Source organism: Thunnus albacares, chromosome 1 (genome assembly GCF_914725855.1).
Source record: "Thunnus albacares chromosome 1, fThuAlb1.1, whole genome shotgun sequence".
NCBI classification, from domain to species: Eukaryota; Metazoa; Chordata; class Actinopteri; order Scombriformes; family Scombridae; genus Thunnus; species Thunnus albacares.
The window spans coordinates 31,065,471-31,080,470 of record NC_058106.1 but is presented as its reverse complement, the minus strand read 5'-3'; the positions used below and the strand labels follow the sequence as shown (position 1 = coordinate 31,080,470).

The following is a 15,000-nucleotide window of genomic DNA, read 5'->3' as shown; positions in this document are numbered from 1 at the left end:
CTACTGTACAATGAAGTAACGACGCCTAGTTTCGACGTATCATCTAAATGGAAATCTGTGCTGGAGAATTAAGTAACATCTTGTTAGTTCAACAAACATGTTTACACTTTGTTGAACCTTTTGGACTTATCAACTAGGATGATCTGATGATATGAAGTGTCTATCTTAAGTTCTTAGTCATGAACTCTGAGCAGGATTGTCAGTCCCAACAGTTAAGAGACTTCGCTTAATGTCGTACAGAAACTGTGATGTGAATGATACTGAAGGGGCTGGAAACAGAATCCCATATTTACTGTTGAAGTTTAAAGTTGAGAAATGTGATGCTATTGTAATTGTTTTTGCAGGAGGTGATAAAAAACATCTCAAAATAGAGTAATTTCATATATTGTGGATGGAAAGCACCTCACTAGTAGCTGTTGTCTCATAGTTGAGTTGCACTTGCACCAGTGAAATGCTGGAATGAGACGTCAAGGTCGAGTGAAGGCAGAGGGGTCAAAGGTTCAGGGGTCACCAGCTATGGTTGCCTCAGATCATGTTGGTTCACACTAGTCCGACGGTCAACTCAGAATCTACTATTTTGATAACTGATTAATCGTTTCAGGTTTTTCGTTTTATTTTTCCAAGTAAAAATGCCAAACATTTACTGGTTTCAGATTCTCAAACGTGAAGATTTGCTGCTTTTCTTTGTCGTATTTGACAGTCAATAATATATCTTTTGGAAGTGGACTGATGGTGGGACAAAACAAGCAATTTGAAGACATCACTAAGGGCTCTGGGAAATTGTGATGGTCATTTTTCACTATTTTTTGACATTTTAAAAACTAAATCATAGATTAGCCACAGATTGGATGATTAGTACAACGACAAAGATTTCACAACAATTTTGTTTTTTGCCAGATAGATTGTTATATTAATTTTCATATTCTAGCATAATTTATTTGTAATTATCGTAATTCAAAATCAGCAACATTTTTTTCCTGTAATTAAGTGAGGACCTTTTTTTCAGCATGGAGTATTTCACTATCAGTACTAGAAAACACTGGACTGTCAATGATCAAAAAAAAAAGTCATACAGGTTACAGCAAAAACAGGCAGCTACAGTGGCCAGGATATGACTAGACATACCAACATAACTCAGAGAAGCAGCACAACAGGGAAAGACAAACAAAGCTAAAATAAACAGTACCCAAACCAAAACCAGGAAATATCCAAAAAGCAACAAAATGAGTGAAGGGGAAGGAGTGTGCAGGGAAAAAGTGTGGCTTGAGTTGCAAAGTGCTCAGGTGACTGAACTACTTGTTGAGGTTTCTCCTCCAGCAACCAACAGACACATGTACACACACAGCTGAAGCACAGATACTGACCGGTTCACTCTCACAGTAACTGTCCCAGTGCAGTCGGTGGGTTCTCTTTGTCATCTGGAAATGTTAAGGCAGAGTTTACAGGGGGGCGAGGTTAGGGTTAGACAGCAGCATTCCAATGACAACACATACTGTACACTTAAACATGTACTACGCACACACAGATTTATGTGCTACTAACAGTAATGGAAGGCCATGCTGTTACTGAAAGGCCTCACAGCTGCATTCGTTACATACAGACACACACACACACACACACACACACACACAAATACCACGTACATACAATCAGATATGAGTCAAATATTCAGAAGCATGTAGACGCTGATGAGAGAGATGGAGGCACACACAAAAAAGCATTCACAAACACGAAACAATAAGCACATGTTGCGATTGAACGTATTGAGTCGTTAAAGCGGGGTCAAAGGGTGGAATGAAAGTTATAGATTTGCAACACACATGCGCATTCAGAATTTAAAAACGAATGATTGGCTTTATTTTAGATTACAGCGGAACGTTTTCTAAAGCACGCTATGAGTTTTCATGATTCATTTGCTATCTTTCAGGAAGCCAATGATTTCTGATCTGATGCAGATAACGTGTGAAAATGAACTTGCAGACACTTCAAACTTGCCTGAGATATAGAATACACTACTGTTTTACATTAAACTCATTATTTTGCATTATGTTTTCAAAGACTCTTTTTGTCAGTGTCCCTGTCTGCTAGTTTGCCTCCTGGATTTTACTCAGCATCTTGTGAGTGCACAACAGTAAGGACGTTTAAAAACGCCAACTTAATAATTTTACTTCTAACTTCCAACTATTCTAGTACCTGAACTTTGGAGAAATGAAAAATAAAGGACACAAATTCCTTCATACTCAAGCAATATAAAGTTTCTGCAAACTGATTTTCATTTTGTAGTTAAAAAAACTGGAGCAGAAGCAGAAAATCAACCGAAAAACTCATAGTTTGCTTTGTGCAGTGACCAGTTACATGTACAGCATACTTGTAGTTAATGGACTGATGCATGAGATGCAAGATGCAAAATCATAAGTGTGGTTTCTCAAAGCAAAATGCAGAGTGAGTTATGAAAGAGGACCTTGGTGTGAAAAATAAACGACGAAATTGGCACATCTGCAACAATGTTTACGTAGCTTGTAAACAAGTTGTCTTGATTGTGTGGACTGGAGGAGGGGTTGTGAAATCCATGCAAGAGCTCTGGCCGGTGCAAGAGTGTGAATGTTTATGTAAACTCCACAGAAAAGACAAAAAAGGGAATGTGGAAGAGAGAGATACAAGAGAAGGGGAGACTATGAACAGAGGGCAAGAATAATAAGAATGTGTATATATATATGTTTGTGTATGCATGTGTGTTTGTGTGTTTGCACGTCAGGAATGGAAGGAATTCCCTGCTCTTTTCAGTGTAGGCGTAAGGATTTCGGAGGAGGGGAGCGGGTCGCCGGTTGTCATGGCGTGACTGTCAGAGCTCGGCAGCAGAGACGCAACAAGTTTTACTCAACATCCACATTCCATACGTGTAATGTGTGTGAGTCTTTATTGTGGCTTTGTTTCGTGGTTATGTGAAACCGGCATCCGTTTGAGAGCACCACGAGCAAGAGAGACAACAGACAAATACCATTTCTGTCTTTCGGTCTTTGTGAGTGTGCGTGAGTGAGTGAGTGCATGTGTCAAAGGTTAATGTGGACCAAAATGTATCTTCCAAACCCACACACACACGAAACACAAATGAATACACTGTCAAATGAACACAAACACACACACTCCTTCCGGTCTCTCTGAAACAAGTGAAGACATTAGGACTGTGACAGGTCTTGGTGTGTGTGTGTGTGTGTGTGTGTGAGACTGAGAGAGAGGGACTATGTAAGAGGTGTTGAAAGCCACCAACAGTGGAATGTGTTTCCTTTGTGTCCTGATTTCTCTCGCTTTCCTGTTTGCAGAGACTGAGGCAGAAGTAACTGTCTGTAGTTTCATGAGATGACACCAATACAGACACGTATACATACACAACTCTACAAATAAGTGGAAACTACGGCAAAAACCCCTCAACACAAAACTCCAAAAGACAAAAGATTAGAAAGATAAACACAGCAACAACCACCATACAGGAAAACCAGGCAAGATTACTTGAGCTCCCTTTTTTTTTTTTTTAATGTAAAAAACTTTATTGAGCCTGATGGTGAAAGTCCCACCTGACTGAGGTAATGGTATTCTTCAGGCTTCAAGAGGTGAAAGGCCGTCCTCTCTTCTTCACTCGCTCCTGCCAGCAGGTAGTAAAAGACATGGTAGTTTCTAGAAAACAGGTAAAAATAAAAAAAGAACATTTCCACTTATTGTTAGTTCAACTGAAACTCATAAGAAATGCAAGCTTTATGTTGGCAAATTAAAATTTGTCTTCTGTGCATTTTTAGATGAGAATGCCATGTAAATATGGGACAGAAATATTTTTATTATTATATTATTTACTGGTTAGCAAAAGTAGGGAAGACATTAGCACTATAAGCTAAAAAAAAGAGCACAAGCTAATGTTTTCAGCTCAGCTTTCAGTCTAAGTTGTACTTTAATAGGCTCATGTTAACATTACCATGTTAACACAGATGTGGCAGCATGTTAACAATCAACATTTAGTATTTATCAGCTCACAATGAGCCTGCTACAACAATAGTTACATTGATTAGGTCAAACTGTTTAGGTTGGCTTGTTAGCCATCATGGTAGATATTAAAATGTTAGTGAGCAACAGCTGGAAGTTCATACAGTATGTGTATGTTTAGCTTGGCAGTCTGCTAACATTTAGCATTTTATGTGTCAACATGCCAACGTGAAAACAGGAAGTTTAGTTACATACATAGAGCATGTTAGTGTAACAAGTAAATCTTAAGCATGTTAGCATGTCAGCATGTTGATAATATTCATTTATACTAGAAAGGGAAAGCTGACGCTGATAGCTATTTGGTAATTGATTTTAGAGGCATCCTGTCATCAAATGATGTGTTGGACAGACAGAAACTTTGGCCTGTTGGTGTAAAAAAAAGCATCAGGTGATCACCAAAGTTATGATCTAGACTGGAGACCATGAATGTTGAATGTCTCTACCTCATTGTGTGGAGGGCCATATACTTGCTGGACAAGTACGTTGAACTAATGGACCAACATCAATTCCCTACAGCCACAATGCTAACATAACTAAAACAAAAGCAGAAACTAGAAAAAAAAAAAATCATGACAGGCCATTTATCTCATTTTGTTTGTGTGTACATGTGTGTAAGCATGCAGCATAAAGGTTAGAGGTCAAACATGTGCAGCAGCTGCATGACCAAGGTCCTCTCGGAAATAAACACACACACACACACACACACACACATACGAGCTTTTATGGGTATGGAGTCAGCAATCCATCTCAATAAGAGGTGGCTAACGCAGGGGGCCCACTGTGAGCCCCCCATGGTGAGGTTAACCCTCGCCACACCGTCCAGCCAGAAGAGCACATTAGTGTCAGCCCCTCTTAGAGCTCAATTTGCTCTATGACTCACATGTTGGCTAGCTCACACTACAGGCTTTCTGAGTCAAATTTACTCAGATTTTACACACATTTTTTCAACTCCATTTATTTTATTCTTGGCTGCTGGAAAAAAAAAATCCTCTCAAGATACAGGATAAGGTTTTATGGATGGTGCAGTTCAAATGTCATATAACATTTGCATAACACATAAGAATGTGCTGGAATTGACACAACTGGATTTGTTGGAAAAGGAGAAGTTGTCCACGCACACTGAATATTGCAAGCTCCCAAAAATTTGCAATGTTTCCACATTTTAAGTTTTAGCCTCATAAGGAAGAAAACAGTTGTATTTTTTTTTACATTTTGGCCATATTTGGGTCCTTTAACTTTACCTTTTGAACTTTATTGAAATAAGCACCCTGAAAATTACACTCACACAAGATTCTGCTTGATGAATGTGGTCACAAGATCAGAAGTGTGAATGTTGATAATATGACGGAAAGTTTTTAAAGCTGTACGTCAGAAACATTTTGTTTAGTATTTCTTTACCTCCACATGTCTGTAGTTAACCACACTTAACAGAACCATTAAATCTATTTCTCAGAAGTGAAGTTATCTCAGTGCCACTTCCTGTTTATCGAACAGTAACCATATAGTTTTGTTTTTAAAGATCATGATCTGTTTTTCTAAGAAGTACTCACCGCTCATTGTGCTCCTGATAGACCAGCCTCGACTTCTCCAGGAGGTACTTCTCCACATATGCTCTGAAAATGAATCATGATGGTTTTAACTATAAAATGTATGATTAAATTAATAAAATGATAAACATTTGTCTCTCTGGTTTCTTACCCTCTCACAGTGCCGCTCTCCTGGTAGTTCACCTGAATGAACTTGCCAAAGCGACTTGAGTTGTTATTGTGGGCTGTCTTTGCGTTCCCAAATGCCTGAAGGGGAAAGAGAGGAAGACATTGTAAGAAAAAAAAAAACAAATACATACTGGAGAAAATAAATGAGAAGAGGCCTCATATTACATATCATACACACATGTTAGTGCCAGAGGTTTGAGGACAAGTTCTGAACAGACTTTAGGTGTGGATAATTTGTTTGTGGGTCAAGCGCACAGAAACTTTGGCCTCACGCCAAACATTGTCTTGAAACACTGTCAGTCTGGATGGCGCGGAGCGAGCTTTTCCTCTTGCATAGTTTCAAACAGCGTCAGCCCGAGACAGATTAATAACATGGTTTTAGGATCTATTTAAGTCAGAGTAAGACAAATTGCCAGAGTGAGGATGAAGGAGCTGGGGCCAGCAGTCCTGATGGAAAAAAGCTCCTCAGTGAGTAATGGGATCCATGTGGCCGTGTGGAACATGTGTAGTGGTTGTGCTTTAATAAGACGCTCCAGTATTTCCCCTCGCGGCTCTGTTTATGTTGTATGGCTGCCTGGAGGGGAAGTAGTTTTTCGTCCCATATAAACCCTGCAGTTATTTGTAGCTTCGCCACAAGTAAACAAATTCCTCAGTGAATCACTTAGAGCTACCCCGAGCCCTGTGTCTGTGGAATGGGAAAACACCCCTCCATGACCCCACCCTTCACCAGCGCCGATGCTTTGCAGGCTTACTAACATGCAAGCATGCTAGGAGGAAGCTAAATGCATCAGTATGCTTCAACCGAAATGCTTGTTAGATCGATGAGCAGCACCTCAAACTCCCTCCCCCCAACCAGGAAGTGACTATTTTAGTAGCTTTTCGAAACCAACAATCCAACAAGCACGTCGACTTCATGTACCGATTGGCAAGTGTTCGGAGGATCTGAACTTCAAGCTCTTTCTTATTCTTCACACAACTGATCCCATCACTTTTGTGTGCAACAGAATGCAACACCATGAATGCATTTGAGGAGAGCAATTGTGCACCATTACGCCCATTTGCACAAGTCATCACATCTCATCCCTTCCTTGGCGGCGGTGTTAGAGTGTGGCTACTTGGAGCAGCTACGCTTTTGCCTTCAGACGTGTTTGTACAACATAGTTTGTTTGAAGCATACTGAATCCTTAATGCCTATATGCAACAAGCCTGTATAGATAACATCAAAGCGCTGTCGACTGATCCTGAGCGTGGACATTTGCAGCTGAAACGCACTGCAAACTGCAAATCATCTGTCAATGAATTTCACTTGAATTAAAACAAACAAAAAAAACATGGTGTTTTGTTTCAGGGTGGGATATGATTGCTTGTCACTTTGCTGCTACACAACACAGGCACTGGACACAGTTCTACTTTCCAGGTGCAAGCTGCAACACAAGTCGATCCAACTCTGCTTTTTGTTTTTCCAAATGAGAGTCAATGACAGTTGACACTTTGACTCACAGTTTGTGGTGAGCTGCAGCAGAAATGTCTGCAGGTAAAGTAATTCTTTGCAAAAGATGGCGGAGCCAGGAGTTTATAATGCAGTCCTAGTCCTAGTATCTGGATACTTGCTGAGTAGAAATCAAGAGCACGCCATTGTGTTGTAACTTAAACTTTGTTCTGACTCCAGAGAGCAGGGCAGGACTCTTACGCATTTTAAGGTTAAGATGATATTTTCTCCCACTGTAAGTCTATGAGCAAAGATTATCATTCCATTAAGATGCCTTTGGGACTCTGGGCCCAAAAGAACCCAAGACAATTTGGCCTCTCTGCTACTGGTAGGGCCTGGCTCAAAGAAACTGGATCACTGCAATGAACTCGCTCTTCATTTATGACTCACCATGCTGAAAAAAAAAAAAAAAAAAAAATCACTAAAATGGGCAGACAGAGTGGAAAAACATATTCAGCTCTGCTGTCTGGACAAAGAAAGAGCACACAAGGTCAAACTGAGGAACAGTGACGATATCCTTTCACATCCAGACATGTGGGTTTTAAAATGTGACACCTGATGCATTCAATATTGCCAGATGAGCTCCCCACTACTCTCTCTATAAACTGGCTAACCTGCCTGGTTCAGGAACTACAGGTCAGATGAGGGCAGACTACCATCAGTCACCATCCTTATGTAGTAAGAACTTCCTGAATGGACAGCCAATAAAAATCAAGCACTAACATTTGCGGACAAAACAACCTGCTCGCAGACAGGGTGAGGAACTCGGGTCAGACTAGGCAGATATTGGAACTTGCTGTGTTTTTTGCTAAATGGCTTGACATTCAACATTTTGTGTTGGGCCAGCAGGAAGCAGGATGTGGAACAACTAAAATACTGAAAGTTGATTTATATTCAAGCACTGTGTATTCATCCACCTGGTCTTTGTAAAAAAGATGCATAGTTAAGGAAGACAGCTTTACAGCCGACAGTTTGTATTCTTTCTAAACTTGGCAAGCTCCATATAATAAAACACAAATCTCACAACCGAAAGGGAAGATATGTCAAAACTGACCTCTTGAGGGAATGGTGCTGCAAGAAAACTATAATCAACATTAAATTACATCATGTAAATTGATGCAAAATAAATTGAAAAGAGCCACCAGAGAGAGCAGCTGTCATTAGGTCGCTGAGCTAGTAGAAAATTCCACCATTTAGATTTCCAAGAATACAAAAGATAACATCAGTCACACTGGCCTTATAACATCAGAGACTCCCTTGCTGAAATACAACAGAGCAATCTATATTAACATGACAACAGAAAAAAAAAGCTGAATCCGTAAAAATGCATTACAGAAGAGCCAGATATATATCTGTTTTTCCACCAAAAGTAAACCCAACAGAACAGAATGCAAAGCAGCAACAAGGCATGTTGTGATTTGAGTAACTTTCTCTCAACTTTGTCTCACTGCAAGAGTTATTTGACTGCACTATTGCTCTCTCCACCTACAGCATGCATTCAACCCACAACTATTCAAATTTGTTCTTGCCCTCTCTCCTGTGGGAGTTGTCAAGTTATTCTGGGAAATCTAAGAAGTCACTAACCTAAGCTTAAATAGACAAAGCAGTTTCAGAGAGACTAAAACACCAAATGACAACACTTCATGATAAAATAACTTCTTGGCTTCATTAAGCATCAAAGATTTATAATGTATAACAGTGGAGGAGTACTCTGAGTATCTTTTTTTTAAACTTTCGAATGGTCACAAAGACTTAAAGGGACACCAGAGCTGAAACTGTTTGTACAGACACGATTTGCACCACTTCGGTCCCTCCAATAGGTCAACAACATTATTCTTGGCTTCAGACCACAGAGTGAGCCTTAGGCAGACCAATGACAGACTTGAGATGGTGCCAGTGCGTTCTGGTTGTAATGTGTCTGTCTACAGGCTCGGTCAAAGCCATTTAGAGCAGCACGGACAGAGAGGATGCCACAAGACTGATGTGATGTTTTTATAAATAAAATACTGAGGGGTGAATTCACAAAGAATGGATTGTGGCCACTGATAGCACCGTGAAATGTGCATCACTTGCAACCACTATCTGCATCGTCTCAAGGTCCGATTCACAATAGACATTGCACTGTAATGATATTACAGCACAAACATGCCCATAAAGTTTTGCAGCTGAATGCAATTTGCCCTTGGTTTGTGTCTGATTGCAATTACCCATGTGGCAAAGTATAAATGTTGCCTTTGCACCAAGAACACAGTAGGCAGGATAACGGCAAAGAAAAAGAGAAAAAACAAGTTTTCAGACCGCGAGCTACAAGTCCTGATCGACGAGGTGCAGAAGCATTCCTCAAAACTTCAGGCAAGGAATTTCAATGTGACAGAGAAAAAACACATTTGGGATTTAATTTGTTTATTCATTTATATAATAACCTATTTTTCATCCATTTTTTTTCTTCGTATTTTCAAAAATGACGATGTAGGGGAGCTTTATTTATTTGTTTTTCATGACACAACTGTCATTGCATCCTCTAACAAAATAAGTAAGTTTGAGCAGAGCCGTCAATAGTTCTGACACTTCAGTTCAGTTGACCCTTCATGCAGCCCCCTCAGTTCAGCCTCTGTCTGAAACAGGCCGTTTTAGCTCCTGTCTCTTTAAGGCCCCCCCTCCCAGTGAACCCACTCTGTTCTGATTGGTCAGCTCCCAGAAGCTGCCCCTTGGCAGACTTCCAATGGCTCTTGAGGCAACGTAAACAAACTACAGTAGTAGAATTTCACTTTTTTTTCTCGTTCTTTATTCAAAATGGAAACTTCTCAAATACATGCATACATTTCTGAACCCAAATCTGATCTGAAATATGCAAGCGGACAACGGTAACAAACAACTCAGCGACAAAGGAAACCAATGGACGGCCGTTTGTGGGCATGCGTGAATAATCTGACATTATTACTTATGTTCACCTCAAGTTTTGGAACTTTGACCAAGTTTAACATAAACATCCAACATCTTAACAGTATAAAAATAAGAGAAATCACAAAAACCATGATATGATCCCTTTAAGAAAAGTCAATAAGACACTGTAGTTAAATCATGTAACGTCTGGCCGACTGATCTGCACAACTTTAGCTTTGCCAAAAAGAAATAAATAAACAATTGTGTCAGGAGTTACATTAGGTCACAGATCTGTAACAGGAAAATCACAATATAAAAAAGGAAGCTAGCAGTTCCTTCTAGGAAATAAATTAGACTTCCAGCCCTGCCTTACACAAAGGCATCCAATTGAGATCCTATTAATGCTCCTGTCGGTAGTGAGGTAATTGGGTCTTTGTCTGCCTTTGTACGCTCTGATTCATGCACTGTAGAGAAGAGACACATGGCCGTTAATCATAGGAGAATGACTTCATTAGTGACTTCTTCAAGAGGAGAGGAGAGGAGAGGAGAGGAGAAGAGAGGAGAGCAGAGGAGAGAAGAGAGAGGGAAAACAGGAAGACAGGCTGTTGTCCTGGGTCGAGTCTCCGGGGAGTTGGGAGTGTTTCAAACAGATGGAATGGTCACGCTCAGCACTCGGATAGAAAGTGGAGACAAAAGAGTGCTTGATTTAACTCACAAAGGGATTATATTTTAGAAAGTCATCAATTGCTTAAGGTTACAAATGAATTTCCATGCTGAGTTGTGTTTGGAGGTCATGTGACAGGGCAGCCTAAAATTGCACAGAGAAATGCTTTGTCCAGATTTCAAACTGCCTTAAGTCAGATGGGCCATGAGATAAAAACAGCATTCTTCTGAGTGACTGACTGACTGCTAATTGGTTTAGGAAAGTGTCACCAAATTTTCAGCATTCTTTCACTGACAGTAGCTACGGAGCAAATTACTCTTGTGTGAATCATTGGCCACTCTAAGAAGCATTACTAATTTAACTCCTGTAGATTCACATCCTCTTCCGAGCCAGTTACCAGGCAGACTCATCCACCACAGTATGAGGACAGGATGTCAACAATAGAGTGAAAGAGCGGGTGACTAAGCCCGACATGTATCATGCTTATGTCACGGCATGTGTGGGCAGACAGTTTTCTCCTGAGGCTAATTTATAACCATGCGCCTTGTAATCTCACACCTCAGGTCATACTGGCCAGAGTGGACTGTGGTCACTGCGGTTGTTTAATCACAGGGGGATCCGCAGTCATGGTTCCCGACTAAGCGAGAGCACGGTGGGATGTGGGTCCTGGCACTAGCTGGTTCTCTCCAAACAGTGCTGTGAAATGTGTTTGAGGCAGGATATATACACAGGTTTAACGGTCAGTGTAAAACATTTAAGAGGGAGGTTTTCCTCCCTGCAATAGAAGCAGTGAATATACACTAGTTCTTCTTTTAAATCTCACCATAAAGTACAAAAAAAACTCTGTGGTTGGACAATAAGTCCTAAAACTACATTTGATGAATTTACTTTGATAATGTTAAATGTAATGACAACTATTGTTTTACTTATTCAGTGCAGGATAAGTTATGTTTGTCCTGACTACTAACAATCTAAATAGTTAAGGAGTAAACTGTGGGCTGATGGGTTAAACTTCTATTGATTGCGACAGATTGTTATTGCTATTCTCAGTTGATTTATGTGGGATTCACACAATTTATTTATAGGTATCTGCAATCAGGACTTCAACTAACAATTGTCATTATCAATTAATCTGTAAATTGTATTTTCAATTAATTGATTTAAGGTTCTATATGTAAGAATTATGACGCAATTTACATTTATTAATAGTTTGAATGGATTGTAACAGAACCTAAAAAAATGAGACCCTGACTTTCTGACTTTCTCGGTTGTCTGTGTTGCCTGTGGACTGATTTCTATGTGAAGGACATGGGCTGAATTTTCGGCGAAAATCTAATGGATATGATATTTTTGCGCACTCTCGTGTGCCTTGCCTCTCTCCCGCTAACATTAACATACAACCCGCATCGACCACAACAAAAACAGCGCTATCCAAGTAGAAATACCCTGCAGATATTAGCTCTCTAGCTAATGGGATAGCTAGCTGCCTCCATCAACCACAACACATTTCACAACAAACACCGCCGCAATGACAAGTCACCCACTCCTGACCACCACAGCTAAAATGTTATTTACTCAACAAAGGAGGAGTTCCTGAGCGATCGCAGAACATAGCTTACCCCTTTTGTTTTTTCTATTGGTAGTCCAAAAGCGGTAATAAACACACATTTCACAACAAAACCACAGGGCGTTGCTCCCTGGCCACGGCTCATTTTTGTAAACATGATTGGTAAAAAAAACAAAAAAACAATTGGTGGTTTGCGGGTCAGGTCAGGTCATGGTGCAAAACACAACACTAGAGATCTTTAATGTTCATTTGAAAAGTGTAAGTGAGGCAAAAGACATCACCTGGCGTCTCGTGCTGTTGCTCGCTCAGTAAGTGAGCACATGCGCCAGCAACAGGATGCTGACTGCAGTTCACTTAATGGCCACCGGTGTCACTAATGAGAGGGAGTTTCTGATTCCTACATATAGAGCCTTTAAATGTTGTTCAATGTCTGTAAAACTTCAAAAAAATTGTAGATAATGCCCATAACTTCTTCAAGTTTGTTTGTTCTGTCCGACCAGCCATCTAAAAACCCAAAAATATACCATTTACGATGATACAAAAACAGATTAAAGCAGAAGTGATGACCCCTGTTGTGTCATCTTTGGTTTGCTATGTGTTCACGTGTCTGTCTGCTTTGCTCTGCTGGTGTCTCGTTGGCTCGAATGGGAACACCTGGCGTCCGTGTTCCCAAGTGATAAAGCCTGGCCGCAGCTAGCAGCTGCTCTCTGGCTGACATTTTGTGCACTCGGCTGCTGTTCCAGCTCCCCCGTCTACCCCGTGGATGACTTTTTAATTTGGTAATGTTGCTTTAGTTCTTTGTTTTTGCTTCTTTTATGCACCATACAACATGCCATATCGTAAATATTTAGTTAATTTGTTTAATATGATTCAATAAATTATCTTTTGTTACTCCTGTAACATGGTGTGTCTCCTGTTTTTTTGTGGCCAAAGAGCATAACAGCAGAAAATCCCCATATTTGTGTAGCTAAGACCAATAAATATTTGACATTTTGCTTAATAAATGACTTTAACAATCAATCTGTTATTAAAAATGTTGGCAATTAATTTTCTGTTGATCAACTAATCATTTTGCTGATGTGACTATGAGTAAATGTAGCTTGGCAAGAGATTCATTATGTTGATAATTTGATCAATTTGGTTAAGTGTTCAGTCCTAAAACAAACTGTCAAAACATTAGTATACTGTCATTTTGCATACTTTAATAACTATTGAATAATAATGAGTGAAATACCACAATGGATGGCAACACAAACACTTCACCTCTGTTTACAGTTAAGAGATACAGATCATGTCCCTACATTTTTTCTTTTTTGCGAAGAGTATCCATGCAAAACACATCCAACCACTAAATGACGCAGGAAAATGTGATTCAGCCAATTAAAACTGTGCCAATGTTTGGTAAGGTCCCTTGCTTAGCTTGAAGAATCAAACTTTTTCTGCAACAACGCACTAGATCCTGCTGTCTTACATAATTTCACATAAAGCTCAACATTATTCGGCCTCAAACACCCCCTGGGAGCAGATCTGATGGTCCACTGAAATTAGTACTATAGACGCCAAGCTTGACAGGCTGTGCAACACTGGCAAGAGGCATCAGGCTTGAATGAACTGCCAGAAACCTCAGAATTAGTTTGTTTGGGGTTTTTGTCAGCTGCTGTGTCCAAGAGAATTTCAGGTTCAGATTTTCATAAAAAGGAACCCCTGACTATAAAGACTTGTAGGCCTTATTGGATTAACCGGCAAACTGTGGGGATACATTGCTTTTTCACTGCGGTAAGAAAACATCCATATCGTCACAGCATTACTAGCACTATCTAATAAAAGGCATAAAGTGCACCTCGGACTAAAAGAAATAAAATGAGAGTTGTTCTTTTAATGATGTCAATACAAGAAATGTTTCTTGTTTAATGAGACAGGTCAGTTTTGTATAATAAAGGGAAGGTTTTGTGAAGCAACAACATAAAGTGATGTACTGTTATAACAAGAAACCTTTCTTGTAAAACAGAATTAGTTTTTTATGTAGTAATAATGAGAAGATCATAATACCATGAGAAATATCTTGCGAAAATACCTTGTTAAAATGAGAAATTTTTAACACAACAAAGACAAACAGCATTTGTTTTGGCACTGTGGCACTAATACACTTCTGTAAGAGCCTAAATGTAAAATCTTATATTTTCATATTCAGATATTTAGCTAATTGCCTTCAAAATTCTGTTTTGTTTAACATTACAAGGCAAAAAAATACTATTCAGAATATTTAAAAGGAAACATCTCTCCAACTCTAAAACACAGATCTAAGACATTAGATTTTAGATTAAAGAATGATGCTCTGCCTGTGTCTGGAATATTTCAAAGCAAACATGCCATTTGTGCTTAAAATATAATTAGCTTGCTAGCTTGTTCATTCAACAAGCAAATTACGCGTGTTTACTTTCGCTTGTGGCCAAATTCTTTTATTTAATTAACTGTGACGTAACGTCTATAAAACCGTATCTTGTGACATGAACAACAGTGACAGTTGGTGGACAGAATCTCATGTTATGAGACAAAAAAATATACAGAACAAGATGGTAGAGATTTGTGTGTGTGAGAGAGAAACAAAGAGAGAGAACAATGATGAAGCAGAAGACTAATTTGAAAAAGC

The 15,000-nt window shown here is 39.5% G+C and overlaps 1 protein-coding gene across 7 annotated transcripts in view; it reads right to left on the bottom strand.

Annotated features, from left to right (window-relative positions):
* The window catches only part of myo9aa (myosin IXAa), a 110,664-nt gene that overhangs the window by 44,127 nt on the left and 51,537 nt on the right, over positions 1-15,000 (bottom strand). For 5 of the 7 annotated variants that reach the window (XM_044354782.1, XM_044354835.1, XM_044354790.1 and 2 more), the window contains exons 3-6: positions 5,731-5,825; positions 5,583-5,645; positions 3,573-3,672; positions 1,365-1,418 (exon numbers count right to left, since the gene is read on the bottom strand). In XM_044354782.1, coding sequence (XP_044210717.1) covers positions 1,365-1,418; positions 3,573-3,672; positions 5,583-5,645; positions 5,731-5,825 — 312 coding nt within the window. The remainder of the gene's footprint in view (positions 1-1,364; positions 1,419-3,572; positions 3,673-5,582; positions 5,646-5,730; positions 5,826-15,000) is intronic. The other 2 variants (XM_044354799.1, XM_044354806.1) reach the window with 1 other exon arrangement.